The sequence below is a fragment of the Corythoichthys intestinalis genome, chromosome 15 (assembly GCF_030265065.1).
Source record: "Corythoichthys intestinalis isolate RoL2023-P3 chromosome 15, ASM3026506v1, whole genome shotgun sequence".
NCBI lineage: Eukaryota > Metazoa > Chordata > Actinopteri > Syngnathiformes > Syngnathidae > Corythoichthys > Corythoichthys intestinalis.
The window spans coordinates 9,699,713-9,725,837 of record NC_080409.1 but is presented as its reverse complement, the minus strand read 5'-3'; the positions used below and the strand labels follow the sequence as shown (position 1 = coordinate 9,725,837).

At 39.3% G+C, this 26,125-nt stretch overlaps 1 protein-coding gene across 2 annotated transcripts in view; it reads right to left on the bottom strand.

Annotated features, from left to right (window-relative positions):
- mnat1 (MNAT1 component of CDK activating kinase) overlaps nt 1-25,859 on the bottom strand; it is a 123,856-nt gene extending 97,997 nt beyond the window's left edge. For both annotated transcript variants that reach the window (XM_057859576.1, XM_057859577.1), the window contains exon 1: nt 25,653-25,859. In XM_057859576.1, the coding sequence (XP_057715559.1) occupies nt 25,653-25,741 (89 nt within the window). In that variant the 5' untranslated portion in view covers nt 25,742-25,859. The remainder of the gene's footprint in view (nt 1-25,652) is intronic.
- Nucleotides 25,860-26,125: the final 266 nt, after the last annotated feature.

Here is a 26,125-nt window from a genome sequence, read left to right as displayed (position 1 = left end):
GCTATTCAAAGTTCATGGCCATTACTGCTCTGCAAATGTAATTTGCAATTTTTTCACCATTTGACTAAATGAGGGCTGAGAGTTTACAGTACTGTAGATTCGTTTAATACTTTTGTCAGCTATCACATTATTAAACTAAAGTGAGGTTAGAGCGGAAACAACTGGATACCACACGAGACGATATGTGATACAAGGCTTACGATATGGAGATACAACAGTAATCAGGCAATCATTCTAGAATATTTTATAAAACAACTAATAAACAGAAAAACAAGCTAATTTCATCCTGCTGTGAGTTTATCACAAGTAGATAACAAATGTTCATTTGCTCCCACCTTCCCACTTCAAACGGATTGGACGTCTATGGCCGTCAATGGCAGCCACTGTCATTTCCTGTTGATTTTCGGTCACTTCATTTCCCTTTAGGAGCATTTATGGGTCACTTCCTGTTGATTTAGGGGCATTTAGATGTCACTCCTTGTTGATTTTGGGTTACTAAACAGGAAGTGACTCGTCAATGTCCCCAAATAAATAGGATTTGACTCAAAATCAACAGAATGTAACCTGTAAATACCCTAAAATGAACAGGAAGTGACCTGTAAAGACTTGCTAAAGACTTGCTGCGAATGCGCTGGTTTCAGTACCGAGAGAGCTAGACATCCAATCCAGTCAAAATTAATTGGACGTAGGGCTGCAACTAATTATTATTTCAATAATCGATTAATAGGATGAATGTCACTTTTTTCAATTACCTTCACAAAGTTGTTTTAGGAACGTTGGAAGTAAGAGTGAAGACAATATGGATGACTATTTCCTTCAAAAAATAATATTTTATTACAGCTTCCTGACTTAACTGTACTGTAGTTTCCAGCTATACTGTTAGAAGTACAGAAAACTTGGTACAGTTTCAGACGAAAGACCTGCTCATTCAAATTAAAAAAAAAAGTGCTGCTGATTGACATTTTTTTCCTTGTGGGCAAAGCGCTCATATAAATGAGTCATTGACGCATATATTTTCTTTAAACAAATTAAACAGCAAAATAAAATAAGGAGGAGGCAGACTGTAATGATTCAGTTTTCTTTATCAAACTGTTGTTCATAAATGTAATCCAAATCCAATTTTAAAGCACACTTTCTTGTGTGACAATTTACAGTTTGAATGGGAATTTGTGTTAAAGGAGACTGTTATATAAATGGGTTTATATGTGTGGTTTCTTTATAAAAATAAATTAGACAATCAATAATCGCTAACTAGCTTAGCGCTCCGTGCTAAGTAGTAATGTCCCATCAACAAAGAATACAAACATTACATTTGCCCTATTTTACTCACCTCTGAGGGAGGTACACAGGATCTAACAACACAAAAAACAATGTAACTCTTGACACTTTGTAATATTATTGATTCAGCAACTCAGCCTGAGTGTAGCAATGAACTCCCTCTCTCTTGCTCTTATTACTGGCACGCATGCCAGCAGCCTCACGTTACACACAAATAAGGACCCAAATGGGACTCCTCATAACTACCATCAGAAATCGATTATCAAATTCATTGGCAACTTATTAATTAATCGATTAGTTGCTGTAGTTTTAGTAGGATGTCTAGTGCCATTAATAGCAGCCAGTGAGCTAACGTGGACACTATTCTAACAGATGATTTTGGAAACAACCTGTTTTCTTTTAAACAGTGACAACTTTTTAAAATGATAATATCAATTCTTGGTGGAAGTATATCGATAACCAATTGTGCTTCAAAGTATCGCGATATATCACCTCACCCCTAATCCTTTAAGTGTTTTTTTTTATGGCACTAAGGAGGACTGTGTTTAAGAGCGCTTTCACACTAGCACTGTTTGGGCCGTTTTAAATGGACCAGAGTTCTTTTTTTCAGATAGTCCGCTTCGTGCATTCGAACTTCAGTTCGGACCAAACAAACGAGGGAACAACAAAGGAGTGGCTTCGTAAGAAGCATTTCAAAGTCCTGGAGTGGCCTAGCCAGTCTCCAGATCTCAACCCCATAGAAAGTCTGTGGAGGGAGTTGAAATTCCGTGTTGCCCAACGACAGCCCCAAAACATCACTGCCCTAGAGGAGATCTGCATGGAGAAATGGGCCAAAATACCAGCTACGGTGTGTGAAAAGCTTGTGAAGGGTTACAGAAAACGTTTGACCTTTGTTATTGCCGGTAAAGGGTACATAACAAAGTATTGAGATTAACTTTTGGTGTTGACATACATATTTTCCATCATGATTTGCAAATAAATCCTTTAAAAATCAAACAATGTGATTTTCTTTTTTTTTTTTCCCACATTCTGTCTCTCATGGTTGAGGTTTACCCATGTTGACAATTACAGGCCTCTCTAATATTTTTCAAGTGGGAGAATTTGCTCAATTAGTGGTTGACTAAATACCTATTTGCCCCACTGTAATGCGAGAGTGCCCTAAAGCTTGTAGGTAAGTCAAAACGACATCATAAAAACATGTCTATATAGTTCAGATTTTCACCTAACCTAGGTGGGTTTGGAGCATGTTACCCCCTTGAGAATCCAGAATGCCCTAGCTGCTTTGGAGGCTTCTTGCATAAGCGAGCCCCTGTTTACCCTGCTTTCCCACCACCTCCTGTGACCTGCTGACAGCTGCAGATGGAAAGATAGGGCAGCCTGGAGCTGTGAGGAGCACAGGTGAGCGAGGGAAGGAGGGAGGAGTCAGTCAGGAGGAGCCCTCATTCAACGACAACAGCCCTGGGACATGGAGATGACAAACTTCTTAAAAAGATATCAGCGCACCCTCGAAATCCATCCTGATTACTGCTTTTGATAATTCATGGCAACAGTCAGGGCACACGATTGTAAGCAGAGTGCGTGCACAAAGTTCCCCGCCCTGGATTTTTTTTTTTTTTCCTCCAAAGATGTTCACCTCTTTGCTGGCAGGATTTCCCCTTTGGAGGGTTCATTTGTGTGGTCCATTTATGGGGCAGGGGGCAAACTACACCCTGCTTCTTACTCTTTTTTTGATGAATGGGGTCTTTGTGGGCCTGTGGAAACAAGCCCCTGCCCACCATCTACCTCCATATGGCCGAGGCCTATACATCTCCCGTAGCCCCGGGCCGCAGAGAACATCTGCCTGTCCCAGAGTGCACTTGGGCAGGGGGCTCCTTGTGCTCCTCTGAACCAACGCAGATGTTCCCGTTCACGGGTTTCAGGTTTAGTTTGATACTTTGTGCCAAACTAAATGGACACCTTTGCCCCGGTAACGCTCCATGTTTTGTTATCTCCGGAGGCTTTACGCTAGCTTGGCGTCGCACTTAGCAGGTTATGCCTGTTTGACCCACATCTGAGACGCGATGCCTAAACAACCAAATTCTGTGACTCTGCACTTTCTCTTCTCCCTTTATTTATATTACTTCAAGTTTTGAGTCCTGCTGATGAAGTGAAACCACTCATGTGAAGACTTTTTCATGATACTATTCATGGGCTTCATTTTACCGTATTTTCAGCATGATAAGGTGCACCTAAAAGCCTTCAAATTTCTCAAAAACCTACAATGTGCCTTATAATCTCATGCACCTTATATATGGATCAATGTTGGTTACTCATGGCATGACGTTTCCTTTAGCGCAGCCTCCTCTACTGGATGCATAATTGAATCCACACCACTACTACTACTGCGCCTTATAATGCCCTATATAGAAAAACAGTTTTAAAATGGGCCATTCATTGAAGGTCCGTCTAATTCCGTCTAATACGCCGCTGCACCTTATACTGCAGAAATTACGGTATTTCTGACAGGGCACCAGGTTTTGGATAAAACCAGGTTTTGGAAACATGCCCATACAAAAAAGCTGCCCTTAAGCTGCGTTTTTATTTATTTCGTTTTTACAAGAAAGTGCAAAAACATTAACCATTTTAAAGGGAGTACTTACATATTTCTCTCAACAATAAAATAAAATTTACACAGGTGGAATCATTTCCACATTTTCTGGAAACAAAGTGTCTTTAGAAATAAGACTTCTTTTAACCAATATACTTTGTTTTCACAAAATTCTGTACTATTTCGCATGTTTGTAGTGTTACCGCTGTACTTTATTGTGGTTTTACACGTTCTGCATATGAAATACAAGTTAGCGAATTAGCTAATTAGCTTAGCGCTCAGCGCTAACTATTAACATCTCAAAAACAACAACAATAAAGGCTAAACAGTACAAGAGGGTTCGTGTACTCACCTCTTTTATATGCACACGGGTTTTAGCAACACACTCAGTACATTTTTCAATTGAGATGCCTTAAAACTACTGCTGGACATCTAAATGACAAGGAGCAACAAACTATCTCTCTTCCCCTCTTGCTCTAAAAAAATAACTTGCGCACAAAAGCGCGGCCACCGGGTTGCGCTTCTGTACCTGCCTCTCTCATACACATTTCCAGTCTTTTAAAAAGGAGTAAATCTCTCTCAGTAACCAGCAGCATTCATCATAACGTGCGCGCGCTGTTAACGGTGCCCGGCGGCAGACGTGTCTTGAATTTCGTTCTGCTATGAGCGGCTGCCATAAAGTTATGAGGGAAAAACATAGTTTTCGAACCTTTATGAATCGTAATCGAATCGTCACGTGTCGAATCGCGATGCGTGTAATAATCGATTTTTTGGAACTCCTCTAAAAGCTGTAACACACATATGTACACTTATGTTTAAAACGACACACATTTTAACATTAAAACACTTGACACAAAACGTCCATCTAATCGCATCAATATGTAAATTTAGTAGATTGAATTAGCCTAATTTGCCCGCTAGTTTAATTCCAACAATGCTAATGTATTTACAATTCTCATAGCAAATCGCGCACACATAACTCACAAAATGTAGCTCTAATTCTCATAGCAAATCGCGCATACATAACTCACAAACTGTAGCTCTAAAGTTAATTAAAAATGCATACACAAACATATATTAGGTGAAACAACTTATAGCCGGATGTGGGCCAAACCAGAGCGCAGCTATTCTTTATCCATATCAGATGTCTGAGTCTCCTCCTCAGTCAAGGTGACAGTCCAGCTAGACCCAACGCTGCCACCAGAAGGCAGTGTATCCTCCATCATTAAATAAAATACAAAACCTTTGTACTTTTTGAAAAGCTATTTCAACATTTAGCGGCACTTCAAGGATTAATTCCGAGTTTCGCGGAAATTCGGGTTACTTCGCCAGCGTAGGAATGGAACTCGTTCCTCACCCCGGGACTAGGCCTGTCGCGATAACAAATTTTAGTGTGCGATAATTATTCTCATAAATTATTGCGATATGCGATATTATTGCGCCCCCCCCAATTTTTTTTTAACCAATTTACAATAACACAATGCGAATATAGTATATATTAATAGATCAAGTACACCCATTTAAACACGATAAATATTTACTCTTAAATTCAAATATACTTTTTAAGAAATCACAACTAAAAACAATAGACCCTGCCTCTTAAGTAAAAAACAACAATATTGATACCGCACAGAAACACAGAATAAATAAAATGAGCTTAAAAAAAAAAAAATTCCACTTAATAACTTAAGCATTTAGGAAAATGAAAACATTTCCCGTCATAGCTTCTGCCATGGTGTTCCATAGGGATGCAACGATACAGTTAAGTCATGGTTCGGTACGAATTTTGATACGGGGGACATGATTTTCGATCCGATTCAATACATTTAATGCTCTGTAAAAAAAAAAAAACAATTGTATTTTTTGTTTCTTTTTTCTTTTTTTTTTTGCTAAAGAGCAACAATTAAATTGCCATCATATAAACATGCATTTTAGTGCATAATATTTACGTGCTTACTTCTTACTGATATGAAAAAAATTTGTATAAGAGTGCTGAGAACAATCTTTACTGTTTGTAAAGTGAGGCAGGGCACAACGTTGATTGCTACAGCTCTCATAGCAGCTAGGTTTACTACATGAGCAAGACATGCTATTTATGGTCCGAATCCATCTGTGTCACGTACTGAATTAACAATATTTGCAACATTATCTATAGTCACTGGTATGGATTGATTTGGCCTTCTTAACCTCATGTGACAAATGACAGTTTAGAATTCATCGATGTAGTATATGGACTACATGTTCCATAATCACTCTGGGCTCACGTAGCCAATGGCATGGGACGTAGCACATCTAGTTTGCCATTTCATGATATCTAGTGTGTGCGCGCATTAAAAAAGTTGGCAAGCGCCACTGAAGTCACGTCTGCTCATTACTACACAACACCACAACACCAGCATATGACGGCTTTCATAAACAGGACGAGTTTGAAGCACAGCGCTCTTAATTTCATTCAGCTGTTCGTTGTCAAAGTGAGGTTATTCGTAGCAGCCAAGTCGGTAACAATGTTTTGGCGGACTTCATTGTAAATATCCAGCGTTGCGCCGAAAAATAGCCGCCCCGCGTGAAATGTCACTCCTGACGGGAGCACCCACACGTCAACAACACCGGCGCGCCATAGATGGTCCACAGTCACTCCGGAGCACTGACGCGGCCGGTATACGTTGAACAATAGGATATAATGAGAACGATTGGCTCTGGCGCTAGTTTTTGCCAGACCTGGAACGAAGATGCATTTTGCGCAGTTGGTAACGAACTTTTAACAGCACGTCTGCCGCACGCGCGCACACACGTGCACGCGAGGCGATAAATCGCAGCGGAAAAAATTACCGCCTTCATTTTTATATATCGCGCGATAAATGGAATTATTGCATATTGCGACAGGCTTACCGGGGACTACTTGTATTGTTACATCCCTATCTGAGACTCAGGATCAAATCCAACAGGGTAGCATGGAGGGGCAACTGCCACCCTAAAAGATAGGCTTGGCACTCCAGTTGCCACTGATGAAGGAACTTAAAATTGACAATTACTTCCAATCAACTAAGTAGTAGTGTCAGTCAGGATCCTTATAATAATAATAATAGAAAAAAATTGCATGAAGCTAGGTTCCTCGACATAATAGTCTGTTCTATTCTATTGCATTCTACTTTTGTAGTGTCACACGATTTCTTAGCAAACTCTGATTCAATATGTGTACACATCAGCCATATGTTGACACTAGGGGTGTAACAATCCATTTGGATTAATATATCAATTTGTTTAGCAGAATTAAACGTAATTCGATGAAAATGCAAAATAATTGTATTTCCAGCATGCAGTTTTTTTGGGGGAAAAAAGTTTGATCAACAAAATTATCATCTACATCGAAACTGTTTTGTATTTTTAATTGCTTTAGGTAAATTGGAACACAATATGAGTGTGACAATATCTCGATACAGCGATATATCGCAATATTTTGCAACCCGATCGGTTATCGATATGCTCCCGCCTAGTATCGATACTTTTATTTGACATATTGGCCATACATTGGCGTATGGATGCTGTAAACTGTTCAATGTTTTTTGAGCAATTCCTTGGCGGTCCACTAGGGGCGCTCAAAAGTAGTGGTGAAGGTAAAGTCGTCTAGAGAAGAAGAGAGGAAGCTCCATGTGGGTTGAAAAAAAATAAAAAAGCTTCGTGACAACGGTGGAGGAAAAAGTGAGAAAAATAATACTACAAATCACACGTGGGGACACACTTTAGATTTTAACCCAATAAGAAAGGAAGTAAGGTGAACAAGAACTTTGCTGTATGCAAGAATTGTCTAACAAAAATAAGGTTCACTGGCAGCTGGTGATGAAGTGGACATCGGATTTCTTCACTGCTTCGCTTTCATCACTTGAGGTAAGAAAGTTTTGAAATGTAATTGATTTTTTAATTTACATGTATTGTTTTGATGACATTTGGTGTTGAATGAGATAAAATAAACCAGGACGCTAAACTGGATGAAAATAAATATCGAACAAGCCTACATGAATTTATTGATTTATTAGAGAACCACTTTCCATCTAGTTTACTACACAAACTGTTATTACTGCCATTTTGATACAGTAAGCTATAAAAATGGTTTGAATAGCTTCTAAGATATATAAGGTGATGTGCATGATAATTAATGTAGCCTACATATTAAATTTAGGTAGGTTTTGCATTTCTAATTTCTATACATTCAATACATATTTATTTTAATTCACTCAATACTTCCAACACACAAAAAAATAGGATTTCAACTCAAAAGCTATTAAGTAGCTAATATTTTTTGTTTTGGTAAATGGTAAATGGTGTTATACTTATATAGTTGTTTTTAAGGTGAGGAAGAATGTGACTGAGTCTGACATCTCAAATGCTGAAGCAGATGGTGGAAGTGCTCAAACCAATACTTTTGTCATCAAAGTTCATATACGAAGAAAAGACCCACCAATTTTATCACTGCCCCACTCCAAGCTCAACTGCTGACTGACACCTACAGCCCTGTTATTTTATTTATTTATTTTTTTTTTTTAAGATTTAAAACTTTAAGGAAATTAAGGGTGCCATTCATCATGATCTCTCCAAGAGATATCAGTGGTTGTGGTTTGTTTCCTCTATATGTGCAGGTACACAATTTGCAGTAGATTAATATTTTTCAGCCATGTTGCACAGAAAAGGTGTCACTGTTCAATAAATGACAAACAGTATTTTTCCTATTTTAAAATATCTTTTTTTTTGTTTGTTTCAACAGTTTTATCGTAGAATATCATGTATCAAATTTTTGACCAATATATCGATAATCGCTGTATCGTAATATCGTGAGATAATCGTTATCGTGAGTCTTGTATCGCAAATCGTATCGTACCGTGAGGTGCCCTAAGGTTCCTACTCCTAGAACACATTGTGTAAAATGTCTTCATAATTTTGTAATAAATCAATCTAGAGCTGAAATGAATACTCGAGTAACTCGAGTTTAAAAACTGATCCGAGTAATTTTATTCACCCCGAGTAATCGTTTATTTTGACAGCTCTAAGTATCACGTTTTGCTCGGACTACTTTTAACGCGGGACAACGCGCTGATGTCACGTGCGGAGCGGAAGAAGGAAAAAAAAAAAAAAACACTGCAGCCGACAGCCGCTACAAACGACGCCGACGTTGCTAAATACTAGCTCACACGATGCTACGTTGGTAGCAGGTAGCGTCTGATGCTTCTCATAGAGATCACATGTATGTTGAACTAGATGCGAAATGACAGACTCGGCTGCGTCTGGGCAGCGTTAGTAAACAGCCGCCATCTTAAAGCAGTAGAGCGCTAAGCGTTAATAAAGAGCGCTAAGCGCTAATAAATAAGATTAACGTGACTGTCACTACTAGCTCACGTAACGTTAACCCTGCGGAGGGCTAGGTTTCTATCAATTATGACCGCTGTCGATGCGTGGCTAACGTGTCTTACATACAGGCTTTAACATAACATAGCACTGTGGAGTGATGAGGGTGTAAAATAAAAACTTAATAATGCTAAATATCAATTTTAGCTCAGTAGTCATTGCTGGATAAAACACCAAGTAGCACTGGTCCCTAATGTGCTCCAATACAGCCTGTATCATACATTTATTTTGAACACTGCAAAAACTCAAAATCCTATCAGGACTTACAGTTTAGACTAACTTAAAACTTAACTAGAACTTAAAAATGGCTTGACACAAATAGAAATTCAATTGAAACACGTGGGGAAAAAATCCTAACTTTTAAGTGATGTGTGTTATCAAGCGTAACGGCATTTTTGGGTGTGTATATATATATATATATACATATACATATATATGTATATTTTATTTATTTATTTTTTAATATCTAAAAGTTTTTTGAGTGAAAGCAGTGAATTAATCTTTTTTTTTATTCTAGTTACATCTGAGATGCAACTGATGGCTGTTTTCAACAATATACATCGAAAATAAAGAAATTGATTGACTGAAAATGGTTCAAGATTAGATGAAATGTTTTGTTTTCTCATGTATATTTATAAATGCTCTTCACCAAAAAATTTATTTGTTTTATCCGATTACTCGATTAATCGATAGAATTTTCAGTCGATTACTCGATTACTAAAATATTCGATAGCTGCAGCCCTACAATCGAAAGCCTGTGAATCGAATCGTCGCAGAATATCGTATCATTGTCAAAAGAATACCATCAAGAAATATTTGCCATCCTTAAACAGTTCCCTCTACCTCATAAATATTTTTCCAGCTTCGCCCCTGCAGAGACTGGCGATTCCATCATTTTTCCAGGGGTTGTTTGTATGCGAAAAACCTCCTCAAGCATTAACCAGTGGCCCAAAAAACTTCACTGTAAATGAGCAAAGTTAATGTGTATGTCATGGTGCCTTGTGTCAAACTCGCTATTGCAAGCCCAAACCTGTGACCTCTAATACCCACAACTTGGCAGCAACCAAAAAAGATGCTCCATCCCAAGAGTAGGATTGCTTACACAGGAAGCTTGCCACATGAGATGTTGAAAAATTAGACTTCAGGAGGTACTGGCATTGAACCACTTTATGATGAATCATGTGGATCGTGTCACTAAATGAATAAATAAAGAGCCGTGTCTGAACATTTGACATCCTAAAAAGTCATGGTTTATAGTTCCAAGATGGTTTCAGTTTCAAGTAGTCGCATCTGAAATGCAACTAATCTCTACTTTCTCATCAACACAATGTGGTAAAGCTAACATTAACAAGCAAGCAAGTGGCCCCACTGCGACCCCCTCAGTGAAATAACAATGCGCCGTGGTGTGGATATGGCATATCATGTCCAACTTGAACGAGCCATGAAAATCGAGCTATTATAAGTTGTCCCCCCCTATAATCATGTTTGTTTGGGGGGGGTTACTCATCTACAGTATATATCTATACTTATATATACATGGAACTTAGTGTGTGTGTTCGTTTCCTCTGAATTCCAAAACGGCTGGGCGAATTTAGACAAGATTTTACACAGTTGTACTTTATGTATCTGGGAGTGTTTTTAGATGGGTTTAATTTCTGCGGGCCTCCATTTAGTGTGGAAAATTAATTCGAAACTCCAAAAGTTAGCATAGAAAATCGCTGATTGTGGAGGCGACAGCGCCATCTTTTAGGTAAAACACGAGTCTCTAGCGATGGCAATGTCGCAGTTAGCTTTCCAACTTGATGGTTTAATGTACAAAATCTAAATGGTACGGTGATGGGTGGCTGTGAGTACTTCACAACAAAACGCTGGATTTCAATAACTGTACATTTTTCTGGAATATTGATGAGTGATTCATTTTGGCTGGATATCCTAATCTCTACAGGGGATGGACAAAATAATCAAAACAACTTTGAAAATCAAATTTAATACGGTGTAGGTCCGCCTGTTGTTGCAATTACAGCCTTAATTCTCTGAGGTATTGATTCATACAACTTGTGAATTGTTTCCAAAGGAATTTGAAGTTATTCTTCAGATAGAATACCCCCTAACTCATTTAGAGACGCTGGCGGTGGAAAATGACGTTCTAAATGAATATCTAAAACTGACCAGAATTGCTCAATAAAGTTGAGGTCTGAGGATTGTGCCGGTGCTAGGTTTTGTGTTGGTTCCCTCCTAGTGTATCCCTGCGATTGCCCATTGCTTTCACCTGTTGTACCTGCTCCTAGTGTATCCTCCAACCTGCATCCTCCTGTGTCACCCACCTCTTCCTCGTTGTCTCGTTACCCCTTGTCTGTGTGTTTATATATAAGCTCCCAGTTTCTTTTCACTCCTTTTTGCGTCATTGTCAATGTGCATGTTCGCGTCAGCGTCGATTCTTGCCCGTTCCTACATCACAGCCCTTGTGTTCCTCAGCCTAAGTACGGTTTTTTATACCAGTCTTTTGTTAGTACCCTGACTTGTGTTTGCCTTAAGAGTTGTTGAATTCCCCGGTTGTTTTATTTGTACTTTGTTTTTTGTTGGCTTTAATTAAATACCTTTTGCACCGTCTATCTGCCTTGCCTCCCTTTCCCTGCATTTGGGTCCACACCACCTGCCTGCCCGCATTACCTGACAGCTGGCCATACAAGAGCCTCAACTTCATTAGAATGTGACTCATGTCATTCTTTAACAATTATGTTCAATGATTACGATGCCAAAATTTTAAGTGTTTCCATTATTTTGTCCAACCCCTGTATAAAGGCAAGTTTTGTCTGTGTGCCTGTCTGTGTGTTCGGGTTTTATGCATGCCAAAACGGCTGGGTGGATTTTGCCCAAATGTTACACAGTTCTATTTTATGTGTCTGGGAGTGTTCTTAGATGGGTTTGATTTCCGCAGGCCTCCATTTACTGCAGAAAATTTATTAGAAATGTAAAAAATTAGCCATTTTCACTTTTTCACCTGAGCAACGCCGAGCCATGCTGCTCGATAAATCTATCTAGCATACACAAAAACAAAATAATGGGGGAGCCCTTATTTCGAGATTTCTTATGTGCCAATTTAACAAATTTTGGCTCAAACAATCCAGCACAAGTAGAATGCCTAGCAATGCCGAGCCATACCGCTATTTATAAATAAGGCTTACAACATCACTGCAATGGAAAAGGAAGTCTATTCTATTCTACACTTAATGTATTCTTAGAATAATACGACTGTTAAAGCAACACTAGGTAACTTCTCAGTTTGGGTCGATTTTAGCGACGCTAGTGGACAAAAGCATTTCCCATGAGGACCAGCGCACACCTGCACTGTGTCGTAAAATCATAATATTTCTGTTTCCAGCGGCTCTATGATGGATAAATAGCAATAAGGTTATGGATCCAGTTGTGGCTAAACAATAACATATGATGGTTAGCAACCATGTGGCTTTGTGTGGCTAAACCCTCCACCCCACCCGCTGACGAGTTCAGTTGGGGAGGGCGCATCACGCCAGCGAGTGAAAGCTGGGCTAATGTTTATTCTTGAGTATCACTTTATCCCTGGTAGCCTCCTTTTTTCTTTCTTTGGTCTTTTCGTCTCTTTTGTTGCTCTGCCATTTTTGCAGAATCATCACGAAAGTGTTTGCATCGACTTCTGTCTTTATAATGAAAGGGGGAAGTGACGTATGCCGAAAAGCAGTCAGAACATTTGTAGTTTTTTCGTGTGGCAGAGTTCCCGCCACCCTCCTCAAAGTTAAATAGTGCCAGTGAAAGTGAAACAGACACCCTCAAGATATTGAAGAGGTGTCATTCAAGTAGTTGTCAGTCAACATATCATCACAAATGTTAGGAAAATATTTTATAAAGGCTGAAAAGTTACCTAGTGTTGCTTTAACAACAAAAATGTTTTTTTTTTTTTTTTTAATTTAACACGACTTTCCCCGTATTTGCAGCTGTAATACACAGCGAATTGAAAAAAAGCAAAGTAATTACACATAGATAGCAATCTGGTACTATGCTAACTGAACCATCGCTATAAAATTTCATGTTTAAGAGGTAAAAGAGAAGCTGTATTTTCAGTTGATGACTCAAATGCAAGGCTAACAATTTCTCCAGGAAGGAAAGCAATCTAATACTTTACCAAGTAATTTAGAAGAGTAATAGATTACTTTCCTGCAAAACAACAACAATCCCTACACTTTGCCAACGGGCATTAACTAGAAGCAGTTCTGCAATCAGATACATTGACTGGCCTCCATTTAATTAGGCATGCCCGCATGTGTGCCCGAGAGCCAAATCCCAAAGGACGCGGACCGGTGTCATCATACAAAGGTAATAAATAACACATAGACACCGTGGGTGACAGGGATACAAAATGTGCTGTTGTGCAGTTTAAATTTAGACGGATAGCGTCGGAGAAGCTTGATAGGGTGTCGTGTTGTGTTGCAGTGCAATACGTGGCAATGCCAGGGCAGGAAGTCAACTTAAGCCCACTGTTGGGTGGAATGGAAACCAACTTAGTGAGAGCTTGACAGTTATTTCAATGGAGGACTGTAGAAGGATAGAGGGAAAATATACAGTATACAGATACAGTAGTTCTATGAGACAAAAGATTATAGGTCAACTTATGTAGATTTACTGCATTTTCTGCACTATGAGGCACACCTTTAATTAGGGGTGGATACCTCTGGGTATCTCACCATATGATACGATTTGCGATACAAGGCTCACGATAACGATGATCTCATGATATGGCGATACAACAGTTACATACACTTGGGTCAGGAAATCATTCAAGGATAGTCTACAAAATAACCAATAAACAGAAAAACAAGCTATTTTCATCCTTCTCCTGTGAATTGGAATGGTCTTATCACTAGCACCGTATTTTTCGGACTATACATCGCACCTGAAGTCGCACCAGCCAAAAAATGCGCAATGAAAAGGAAAAAACATGTAGAAGTCGCACTGGAGTATATTTCACATTTTTGCGGGGAAATTTATTTGAAAGAATCCAGCCCCAAGAACAGACATGCCATCTTGAAAGGCAATTTAAAATACAATAGAGAACAACAGATTGAATAGGTGTACGGTATGCTAACATTACATGACGCTAGAAGTTAGATCGGGCCTAAAAAAATCCAGCCCGACCAAGCCGGCCCGCGGGTTTTAAAGCCCGACGCGGCCCGAGCCCGATCAATTAACTTTATTTGCTTGCCCGAGCCCCAAAAAACCCCAAATTTTGTTTCATCTGTAGGTACAAGACCCCCCCCCCCCCCCCCCCGAAAAAAACGCAATATTATGTTTTATTTGTGAGGACTCAGGAGAAGGAGGAAATGCAGGGATGCGATGCATGGTTGCGTTTTGTGTGATCACATTTGTGACGATGCCGGTGCATAAATGCATAATGATAATGTTAGGGCCTCTGCTCCTCCTTCCTGAGCCCTGGCCCACCTCTGGCAGGTGTGCGTGTTTTTATTCTGATTACAGAGTGGACGTCAGACGGGTGGAGCGGCCACAGGTGATGGCGATGATAATCAGCCCTCTTTAAAAGCAGTGGACGCCGCCACCTCGTCGCCCGATCAACGTGTCTGTTTGCCAAGTCAGTTGTATCTCGTATTCTTCACTTATTGCTCTGATCACCGGCTCACGACATTTTTTGCTCTCGTCCCAGGTCCTGTTTTTTGTGCGCTCCTTGTCGGATTTCATGCCTGCCTCCTTCCCGAGCTTCATCACCTCACGCCCACTGGACGACCCCGATCATCGAGTTCCACTGCTTTTGTGTTGGACACAATAAAGCATTTTGGTTCATTGCCACACCGTGCCTGTGTCTGCATAAAGATCCCCTCCATTCCGGGAATCCTAACAGATAACAAATTAAAGCCTGTCATTTGTAACGAATTCTCCCAGTTAAACAATACTGTAAGATGGATATTCAATTGACATTGATATCTTTTATATTTGCATGTCTGTTCTAACAGGCGGATAGTGGATTTGACATTTATTTTAATCTCCTCGTGTTGGCAGAAAAAAAAAACGCAAGTTTTGTCAGTGTTTATATAGTCTACATATTTTTATGATAATTATAAATGCATTTACACAACAAAATAACACTGGAAAAGTTTATTAAATATATTTCTCGTATGAGACCAAAGCGCCACATTCGTTTACATTCAGCAAAGACGACACAGGTTTCCTATAGCATCTTCAACAATCAATGTGAATCCTTTCCATATCCCACTCCGACCGCAGTTGTTTGCTTTTCAATTCCCCTGTCTTTAGTTTGTTTTTCACTCCTATAGCTGCTCCATATCGAAAAGGAAATACCAGGATGCTCGCGGAGGGCGGGGAAGATTGAAAAGAGAGCGGGGCCACTGCGTTCACGTGCGCAGGCATGCACAATGCCTTCTCTGTATTGTCCAAATTATTCATTTTATTTAACATCCATACATCGTTTTAGTATAAATATATGAATATATATATATTTTTTTTAAAGTTAGCGAGAGAGAGGTCGGCCCGACCCGACCGTAAATAATCAAACATAAGTCACTCCAGAGTATAAGACGCACCCTCTGCCAAACTATGAAAAAAACTACGACTTATAGTCCGAAAAATACGGTAAACGTCTAATCCTTTAGAAGTGGGAGGGTGGCAGCAAATGAATATTCGCATGAATGAGTGTTTGTTCGCTGCCATCCCTCCCGGCTCAAACGGATTGGATGTCTATGGCCATCAGTGGAAGCCAATGCCAGGCAATGAGTTCATTTTAGGGCATTTCACATCATTTTCTGTTGATTTCCAATCACTTCATTGTCATTTTGGTACACTTAAAGGTCAATTCCTGTTGATTTTGAGAAATTTACAGGTCACTTCCTGTTGACTTTGCATTAATGAAAAGGAAGTGACTCAAGAAAGTCCTTAAATGAATAGAAAGACACTCAAAATCAACAGGAAGTAATCTGTTAATGCCCTTAAAAGAACAAGAAGGGACCTGTCAATGCCCACAAAAGACTGGCTGTGAATGCTCTGGTTTCAGTTCCAATGACGGCTCTTACCGTCCAATCCAGTCAAAATGATTTGGATGTCTAGCACCGTCCAAGGCAGTCAGTGAGCTAATGTTGAACTATTCTAATGGAAGATTTTGTTAGCAACCTGTTGGTTCCTTTTTTTGTTTTTGTTTTTTTTTCAAACAGTGACACGTTTTTAAAACAATATAACGTTTCTTGGTGGGAACATATCGATATCTAGCTACCTCCCGGTGTGAGATTTTGACGGTATGATAACCTTAAGCAAAAATATCACGCTTTTACGGTATTACAGTATTGCAATTACAGCTCTAAAATGTCTTTTGGGATGTATGGGTTAAACAAAATAATCTGTTCAACAGGATTTTTTAAATTTTTGATGACATATTTTCAAATGGGAACATCAACATGAATATGTTAAAATAAATAATATTTAAAAAAAAAAAAAATTTAAACTGAAATATTTTAAATAAAAGTGAAATAAATAGAACTTATAGACTAAACCCACAGCCACAGCTCAAGTTGCTGAACAATAGAACAAAAATAATTATTTCCATAAAAAAGTAAAAACACTTCTAAATAAAATTCAAAACATATGCATTTCAGGCACTTCACTGACTTTAAAGCTCCATCTCAACATTTTTGGAGTCTTGCTCATTTTCTACATATTTCTCTCTCAGTCCAAGTTATAATGCAGGAATGTGAGTCTGTTCACCTCTTCTGGGTTAATATACCACTACTATAAATATTAATTCGTTTAATATTAATGGAGGGCGAGAGTTAAGAGACGAAGCGTGTGTGTATGACTCGTGTATCATTATTTACACATCATACACACACGCCCACACCCTTTCTCAACACAGAAAGTCGTCAAAGCGAAAAAATACCACAGGGTGTATTATGATAGTGTTCTTTTGAACAAATGTTTACAATGTCAGAATACAAAAGTACGCTTATAGTGAGGTGAGGAAAAAAGTTAGCATGCCGTCTTGGCATGCTAACTAGCCGCGTTAATAGCCTCGTTAAGAAGCTTACATTATAGTACTTGTTTTACCGTCGCTAGACACATGAAACACGCTGGAGTGAACTCTCATAGCTGGTAGGAAATGTTAGTGACAGCGTTTGCTTACCTTCAATTTTGTAAAAAGTGACAAGTGATAGTCACGTTAATGTGAAATTATGTTGGAGGTGTAGCCTGAACGTCGGCTTTCCTCCTCCTCTAAGCCACGCCGTTTGTTTATTTCAGTAGCCGAAATACTCCCATACTAAACTTTTTTGAGGGTTTTTTGAAAAAGCTCAGGTGTAGTTTCAACAGCAACAGCAGTGTCACCGACAGAGCAACAACCAGAGGAGGAGGGGTGAGCGCTGCCTCTCCAAGCCATTTCTCGCTGCATTTTGTGAACAGAAAAAATAGCTAATACCGTATTATGGTATAATGGAAAATTTTAGTGGTTTTGAAACCGTGACGTTTTCATACCATGATGAACCTTGAAACCGGTAACCGGCACATACCTATCAATAACCATTTGGACTACTAGGTACCACCGTATATCACCTTTTCAATACATTGTCACATCTCTAACTTCAATGGAAGGACTAATTTAAAACTGTTTTCATATATATATATATATATATATATATATATATATATATATACACACACACTCTATACACTCACCGGACACTTTATTGGGTACACCTGTCCAACTGCTCGTTAACGCTTAAATTCTAATCAGCCAATCACATGGCGGCAACTCAGTGCATGTAGGCATGTAGACATGGTTTAAGACAATCTCCTGCAGTTCAAACGGAGCATCAGTATGGGGAAGAAAGGTGATTTGAGTTACTTTGAACGTGGCATGGTTGTTGGTGCCCGAAGGGCTGGTCTGAGTATTTCAGAAACTGCTTATCTACTGGGATTTTCACGCACAACCATCGCTAGGGTTTATAGAGAATGGTCCGAAAAAGAAAAAATATCCAGTGCGCGGCAGTTCTGTGGGCGGAAATACCTTGTTGATGCGAGAGTTCAGAGGCCAATGGCCAGACTGGTTCAAGCTGATAGAAAGGCAACAGTGACTCAAATAACCACCCGTTACAACCAAGGTAGGCAGAAGAGCATCTCTGAACGCACAGTATGTCGAACTTTGAGGCAGATGGGCTACAGCAGCAGAAGACCACAGCGGGTGCCACTCCTTTCAGCTAAGAACAGGAAACTGAGGCTACAATTTGCACAAGCTCATCGAAATTGGACAATAGAAGATTGGAAAAACGTTGCCTGGTCTGATGAGTCTCGATTTCTGCTGCGACATTCGGATGGTAGGGTCAGAATTTGGCGTCAACAACATCAAAGCATGGATCCATCCTGCCTTTTATCAACGGTTCAGGCTGGTGGTGGTGGTGTAATGGCGTGGGGAATATTTTCTTGGCACTCTTTGGGCCCCTTGGTACCAATTGAGCATCGCTGGAACGCCACAGCCTACCTGAGTATTGTTGCTGACCATGTCCATCCCTTTATGACAACAATGTACCCAACTTCTGATGGCTACTTTCAGCAGGATAATGTGCCATGTCATAAAGCTGGAATCATCTCAGACTGGTTTCTTGAACATGACAATGAGTTCACTGTACTCAAATGGTCTCCACAGTCACCAGATCTCAATCCAATAGAGCATCTTTGGGATGTGGTGGAACGAAAGATTCGCATCATGGATGTGCAGGCGACACATCTGCACCAACTGTGTGATGCCATCATGTCAATATGGACCAAACTCTCTGAGGAATGCTTCCAGCACCTTGTTGAATCAATGCCACGCAGAATTCAGAATCTGAAGGCAAATGGGGGTCCAACCCGTTACAAGCATGGTGTACCTAATAAAATGGCCAGTGAGTGTATATGCACCACATTATAAGGCGCAGTAGTAGTAGTAGTAGTAGTAGTAGTAGTGGTTGGGTTTGCGTTATGCATCCACTAGATGGAGCCGCGCTAAACGGCATGTCATGCCATGAAATTGATTCATATATAAGCCCCATCAGATTATAAGGCTCACTATCAACTTTTGAGAAAATTGAAGGCTTTTAGGTTCCCATTATACTGCGAAAAATACTTTTCCCAGAATGAAATTAAAATTGGTTCTGGAAAATATTGTCAAAGCTGTACTGCGCCACTGATTTCTATTGACAAACGTATTTTTAAAAATATTCTTCAAAATATGTGGTTATTATTAATTGATGTGTTTATTGAACAGATAATAATGCAATAGTTTTAACCTTTCTAAGAACTATATGTCATATGGTGATTTTTCATGTAGTTATCGTACGAAATTGTACACAGTTGAACATGAAGTAATCTGGGCTGTTTTTTTTTTTTTTTTTTTTTTTTATGAACTAGGCGGGTTTAATAGTGTGATCAAGCTATGGCAACCCTAACCTTGCTATAAAGGTGACCCAGACTGGAAGTGGAATGACTTTGATTTGCTAAATTGCAGAATACTTTTAATTTTGTGCTTGCAGTCGTGCAGCCCAATTACACAGAGGCTGACCTGATGACAAAGCAAGGCCACATCCTGATGGGGCAGTCAATAAATAAATGGGGTTCCAAAGATGCTTTCGTCAGGCTGGCGCATTGGTTGCTTATGTGTCCTCTTCAACCAAATGAAAACGGTGATACGCAGATGACAAGGTTAAATCTCAAAAAGGTTAAAGCTTGCTATACCAAATCAAATTGCTGTTAACAAGCTCACGTGACTGTCCGAAAATGCATATTGTGGTCATAATGTTGTGGTGGTATATGGAATATGTCGAACCAAAGCTGCCAAAATAAATAAATACAAAAATAAGAAGTTTGATTAAAAATTAAAACTACTATATTTTCCGCACTATGAGGCCCACTTAAAAGCCTTCAATTTTCTTAAAAGCCGACAATGTGCCTTATAATCTTATAATCAACACTCGCTGCCCTGACAACAGTAACTCCCGAATCCTCCTGTCCAATCCACAGACAATAATCCTAAACAACGCCCATACACACCCTTCTTTTGCCCACAGCCTGCCCTGCATAAGCCTTCAAAAAGACTGAATGTTTAACTACCGTAATTTCCCGAATATAACGTGCACTTTTTTTCCCCCAAAATCAACTTGTAAAATCATCGTGCGCATTATAAACGGGTACAGGGATGGAGACAAAAATATAAATATATTATATATATAAAGACCGATTTTTTTTTATTGACACGGCCATGTTGTGTTGAAGAAACGTATGCGGCGATCCGTTGCCGACCATTACGGTACGTGACGTCACAATTTTGTTTCAGTCGTGGCGAGTTAGGGAAGGAGGCGGAGGAGGAGTATCAAACAACGGAGCTAATCTGCGTTGCTTTAATTGACATTTAGGCTGCAACAAAATACGGTAGCAATGTCTGTCTCACATGCAACCCGCGGAATATATCTTTCCGGCTGTTCCCTCAACAAAATACCTCCCCCCCGGGAACTATACAATGTGCCAACATAAGTTCCGCCGGTGAATTCTGTTATAACTCGCTACACGGTGATACTTCACTCTGATTGGTCGAATGATTTCGTCTGTGTTAATTCTGCTTTTTTCACTCTTTATAAAGCACGGAATTTAGTTTCTTGAACTCATTTGAGTCAACATTTATTGCAGCTCCGCAACTCGGACCGTAACAAACGTAACACAACACAGACTTTCTGTGTCCGTCAACTATATCTGTCCCTCGGGAAACTCAAATCCAAATAACAACAGTTCCTATTGTTACTTTCTAGTCAACAGGGATGCGCTCTTCTGATTTCCGACCTAAATCACCACTTTTATTTTACCGTATCAATCCATGGAAGAAACATTTATTCATCATGATGAAACGAGCAAGTTATACAGCAGCCTTTAAAAGAAAAGTCACATCTGTTTTGTTTTCTCCTGGATTCGGGTAAGTTGAAGAAGTTGTCAGATCATATTATTACCGTACATATTGTCAGTTTATGGTAATGTTTTAAACTACCAATGTGCTATGCTTGAGCTGTGTTTCACCAGTCAGTAAAATGACATTTCTGTATCTGTACACGAGCTCTGTTTTCTTGTATTCTTCTATTTATTGGTGCTAAAATTAGGGTGCGCGTTATACACGGGTACAATAATTTTCCCTTGATTTTACAAGTAAATTTGGGGTGCGCGTTATACACGGGTCCGCGTTATATTCGGGAAATTACGGTAATCGTTGTCATTTTTCCCGGGAACCTTTTGTTAACTTATGATATGGTGACCCTGAATCCTCGCCTGGGTCCCTCTGTGCTGTATGATTGCTGTTGACTCCGAATAAATTGTTAACTTGTGTTTCGAAGCCTTTTTCCAGCTTGCAAAATGGAGTCAGTACAAGGGGTTAAGTTTGGCCGGGTTTTCGGAGTTTCACTGGCCCGGGTTGTTGGAGCTGTGCCAGCGTGGGTCCGGCAGTTCCCCTGGCGTGATTCCAGCAATCTGGCTAGAAGGTCAGATTCCTTTACGCCTTATATATCGCTCAATATTGGTTAATCATGGCATGACATTCCCTTTAGCGTAGCTCTAATTAGTGAATGCCTAACGCAACCCCAACCATTACTATTACAACTACTAATATTACTACTGCGCTTTGTCATGCAGTGCGCCCTATACTGTATATGGAAACAGTACAAAATAGGCCATTTATTGAAGGTGCGCCTTATACTCTGATGCGTCTTATAGTGCGGAAAATCCGTTATTTCAAATGAAGGGGCGGTCTTATGTGCGCGTTGGGTTGGAACTGCACGCCTATTGATGCTAATGCTATGTACATGCTAAAAGCTAGCACTAAACTAACGTGTACGCTGTCGCCACCCAAAGTGGGTACTCACTGGATGTGAGTCGCGCATGCGTACAGTAACAAAGTCTTGAACTGGAAGCATATGCAAAATTGTGTTCAACTGCTATTAAATTGTGCTTGCATGCATGAGATTATGAACATGTTTTCCTCAATCTACCAATAGGTGAATAGTTCTAGAAAAATGTCCTCATTTGAATTAGTTTTGTCATGTTCATGCAATCACAATGAAAAAAAAAAATCCAGAGCAAAGCACTTTCATTTATTGATTTTTTTAATTTACCGTAATTTTCGCACTATAAGGCGCACCTGACTATAAGCCGCCACCCACCAAATTTGACACGAAAACGGCATTTGTTCATAGATAAGCCGAACTGGACTATAAATCGCAGCTGTCCTCACTATATTATGGGATATTTACATCAAAATATATCAACCGGTAACACTTAATTTGACAGGGGCCTCATAAGACTGTCATAAGGCCAAATGAACCACGATGAAGCTTTGAACCAATTGGCTGCAAAGCTTCATTGCTTCAAGAAGCTGCATTTGGCCATCACTGTTCTCTTTCGGGAGACAGTCAACCTCTGCTGCCACCTGCTGTCAACACTGTTGTCATCCAACATGCCTCCTTGCATGCATTGCAGAACTACAGATGTAAATAACAAATCAAAATTCATGTTCTGTGATAACTATTTCTTCAGTTACTGTTCTAGTCGTTTCATTAATTGCTAGTTATGGAATTTGGTAACAATGGCGCCATCAGACTGTCATAAGATCATCATAATTCTGACATGACACTGCCATGAGCATTAAAGAGCATACGACACCAGAAAAAAAGTCTTAAATGGCATTATTATGTGAATTAGAATCATATTTTGAGACGATTCGACCATATACAACAATTTAGCAAAGCGCAGATGACGAGAAATTAGTCTTTTAATCTGCCGGTTAGCCTCGCCTACAATTATAGGGCTTTAGCGTCCCCAACAGGTGGATGACGTCAGCGGTAGACTAGGCTCATCGGTTTTACTATTCAGCCCATTGAGGGGGAATTGTTCAGAACGAGGAAAACGAGACGAAGAGAGCTGCAAAATGTCATTGTTTCAGTCTCTCTACTCCCAATATTTTTACAGGATATTCTTTTTATCCAAGTATTTTCCCCAATAGCTATATAAATGGCTTGAGAAGGACCAGTCAGCCCGTCGAGGGGGAACTATTCACAATGAGGAAAACGCGACGAAGAGAGCGGCAAAATGTCATTGTTTCTGTCTCTTTACTTCAATATTTTTACAGGATATTCTTTTTATCCAAGTATTTTTCCCCAATAGCTATATAAATGGCTTGAGAAGGACCAGTCAGCCCGTCGAGGGGGAACTATTCACAATGAGGAAAACGCGACGAAGAGAGCGGCAAAATGTCATTGTTTCTGTCTCTTTACTTCAATATTTTTACAGGATATTCTTTTTACCCAAGTACTTTCCCCAATTGCTAAATAAATGGCATGGTCATGACAAATAACTTGTGCTAAATGGAATATAAAATAATAAAAATCCATTTATTCAAGACGACATGGCAAAATTACTCCATAATGGTCAAAACAGTCGACTTTACCTTTACTGTCACACCTGCCGAACGATATTTTATGACACCTAAATCGGACATATGTCATTTTCCTTCCCCGGCTTCGGAGAATGTAAACAGACCAGAAGGAGTGACAGCTAGCCGACATGCTAACCCGAACCGAGGGATGTTTCAAAGTCTTCGAAGTGGAAAATCACACGTAACTAGCCTGGATTATTTGACATGACGACCTGGTTGTCGAGTTTCTTTGCGGATCGGCAAACCGCCCGGCGGAGAGCAATTTACAGTTCGTTCCCTGGAGGAGGGTGGCTGGAATTGTTGTGTAGCTAACGTGCTAACAGCTAATGAGCGTGATGATAGCTTTTTACATGCCTATCAATGATCAAACGTAAGAAGTCCTTTATTTAAAGGAATTTTATAGTGTTTACTTTGTAATCACTGTATTTGTATTTGACATAATACAAAACAAGATGTTTACTCACTTCCTTGTAAGTCCAATGGTCCCACAGTAAATATCCACGGTGAATGGGAACCTTTTGAAACTCCAAAAAGGCGCACACGCCTCTCCCTCATAAAGCAAGATTTTTCTGCAGCCGTTTGGCTGGCGTGATGCAAAAAAATAAAAGTATTAATCCGCAAAATCAGCTGAATCCTTCGTCCTCATACACAACAGTACACTGTAGCGTGAAGAGGACGTCTTCTACCGTACACGTCACAGCGCCCTCCTCCTCAATGCGAGACCGAAGCCGGAAGTCACTCATTTTCCTGGCGCGGGATTCAAAAAACTAAATAAATATAGCGATCGCTTCCACACACATCCAAGCGGTCCATATCATTCAGGAGCATAAAATACCGCGTGTATTATGAAATAAACATGCTTTTTCGTGTCACAAGCACTTTAATGAATGCTTATGACAGATATAACTTTGTGTCGTCTGACAAATTATCTCCCTTTTGAATGGATGTAAAAGATCCAAGCTGGACATAAATTGAGTTAGTGACATAAATGCCAGATGACTCTTAAAGACATCTATCATAAGCATTCATTAATGCCCATGATAATGTCATGTCATAATTATGATAGTCTTATGGCAGTCTTATGACGCCACTGTCAAATTAAGTGTTACCTATTAACTCAAATAAATCAACAAATAAGCCGCACTGGACTATAAAATGCAGGATTCAAAATGCAGGAAAAAAAGTAGTGGCTTATAGTCCGAAAATTACAGTAATTCAATGTATATATTTATTATTGTATTTATTTCCACGTTTATTTTGGTATTTATTTATTTATTTATTTTTTACCCTAAAGTTATTTCCTATTTATAATGAGTTTTATTTGTTGTTTTATTCAATCATGTATAAATTTCCTTTTTTTTTTTGTTAAATTACATTTCCTTATTTGCATTCGTAGTCGTTTTTCACTATTAATTATTTCTTCATTTATTAATTGATTTTTAATTTTGGCAGTTCTGGTCCCCCATAGTGGGGTGGCCTTACGTATATGATAGTGGCTGGGCATGATTAATATTTTAAATTAATGTCACGTGCCATAATCGAGATGGTTTTGAGATTAAGATGGCTGCTTACATTTAGTACAATTTATGACCTTGTTCAAAGCATTGGAACTCAAAATGCTCACGGTGTTATCATTATTATTTATGTAGTTCGTTTTGCAAAAAATAAGTGCAGTTCACACCACTGCACCATGACACTAAATGCTTTTTGTGCTTCATTTATATTACTTTCAAAAAAATACATGCAGAAGCAATCAAATAAAATTGCCAAATTGGTTAGATGTTCTTGTTTGAGCGATAGATGCTTTGCATATTGATTAAAGTGATTTGTATTGGCGACTGTCATACAGTAAGTCATATATGTTATTCAGTCAGTCTGTGTTGGCAAAGTGTACATACTCACAGCGTATGTCCACACACGTTCACCATTAGCTTGAGAGAAGGGTTTCTGTATTTTGTGGTTTTGCATCTCGGACAGCTTTGGTCGTCCATTTCGTTCTTCTGCAACCGCAAACTAATGAAGATAAAGGGGGAAAAAGCAATAATTTGCAGCTCCAATGCTCACATTTCCGGCTGCTTGCTATTTGTGTTCCATCAGATAAGGTCCGACTAGAAACACGTAGCAAGGTTCCTCATTTCCTCTCAGCATTAAAAACAGAACGATTTCGTCTTAAAAGATGCTCCAAAGTAATATTCGACGTAGTTTTTGTTTTGTTTTATGATTTTGTTTTACAGGGCAAAATTCAAAATCTACAAGAGATAATATTCTCAAGTCTAGTGATCAACCGGTATTTATCAATATTTGTTGATACCACCGCCTGTTATCTCTTCCGTTGCTATTTGTATTTTGAATAGTAACAATATGACTCTAAAGTG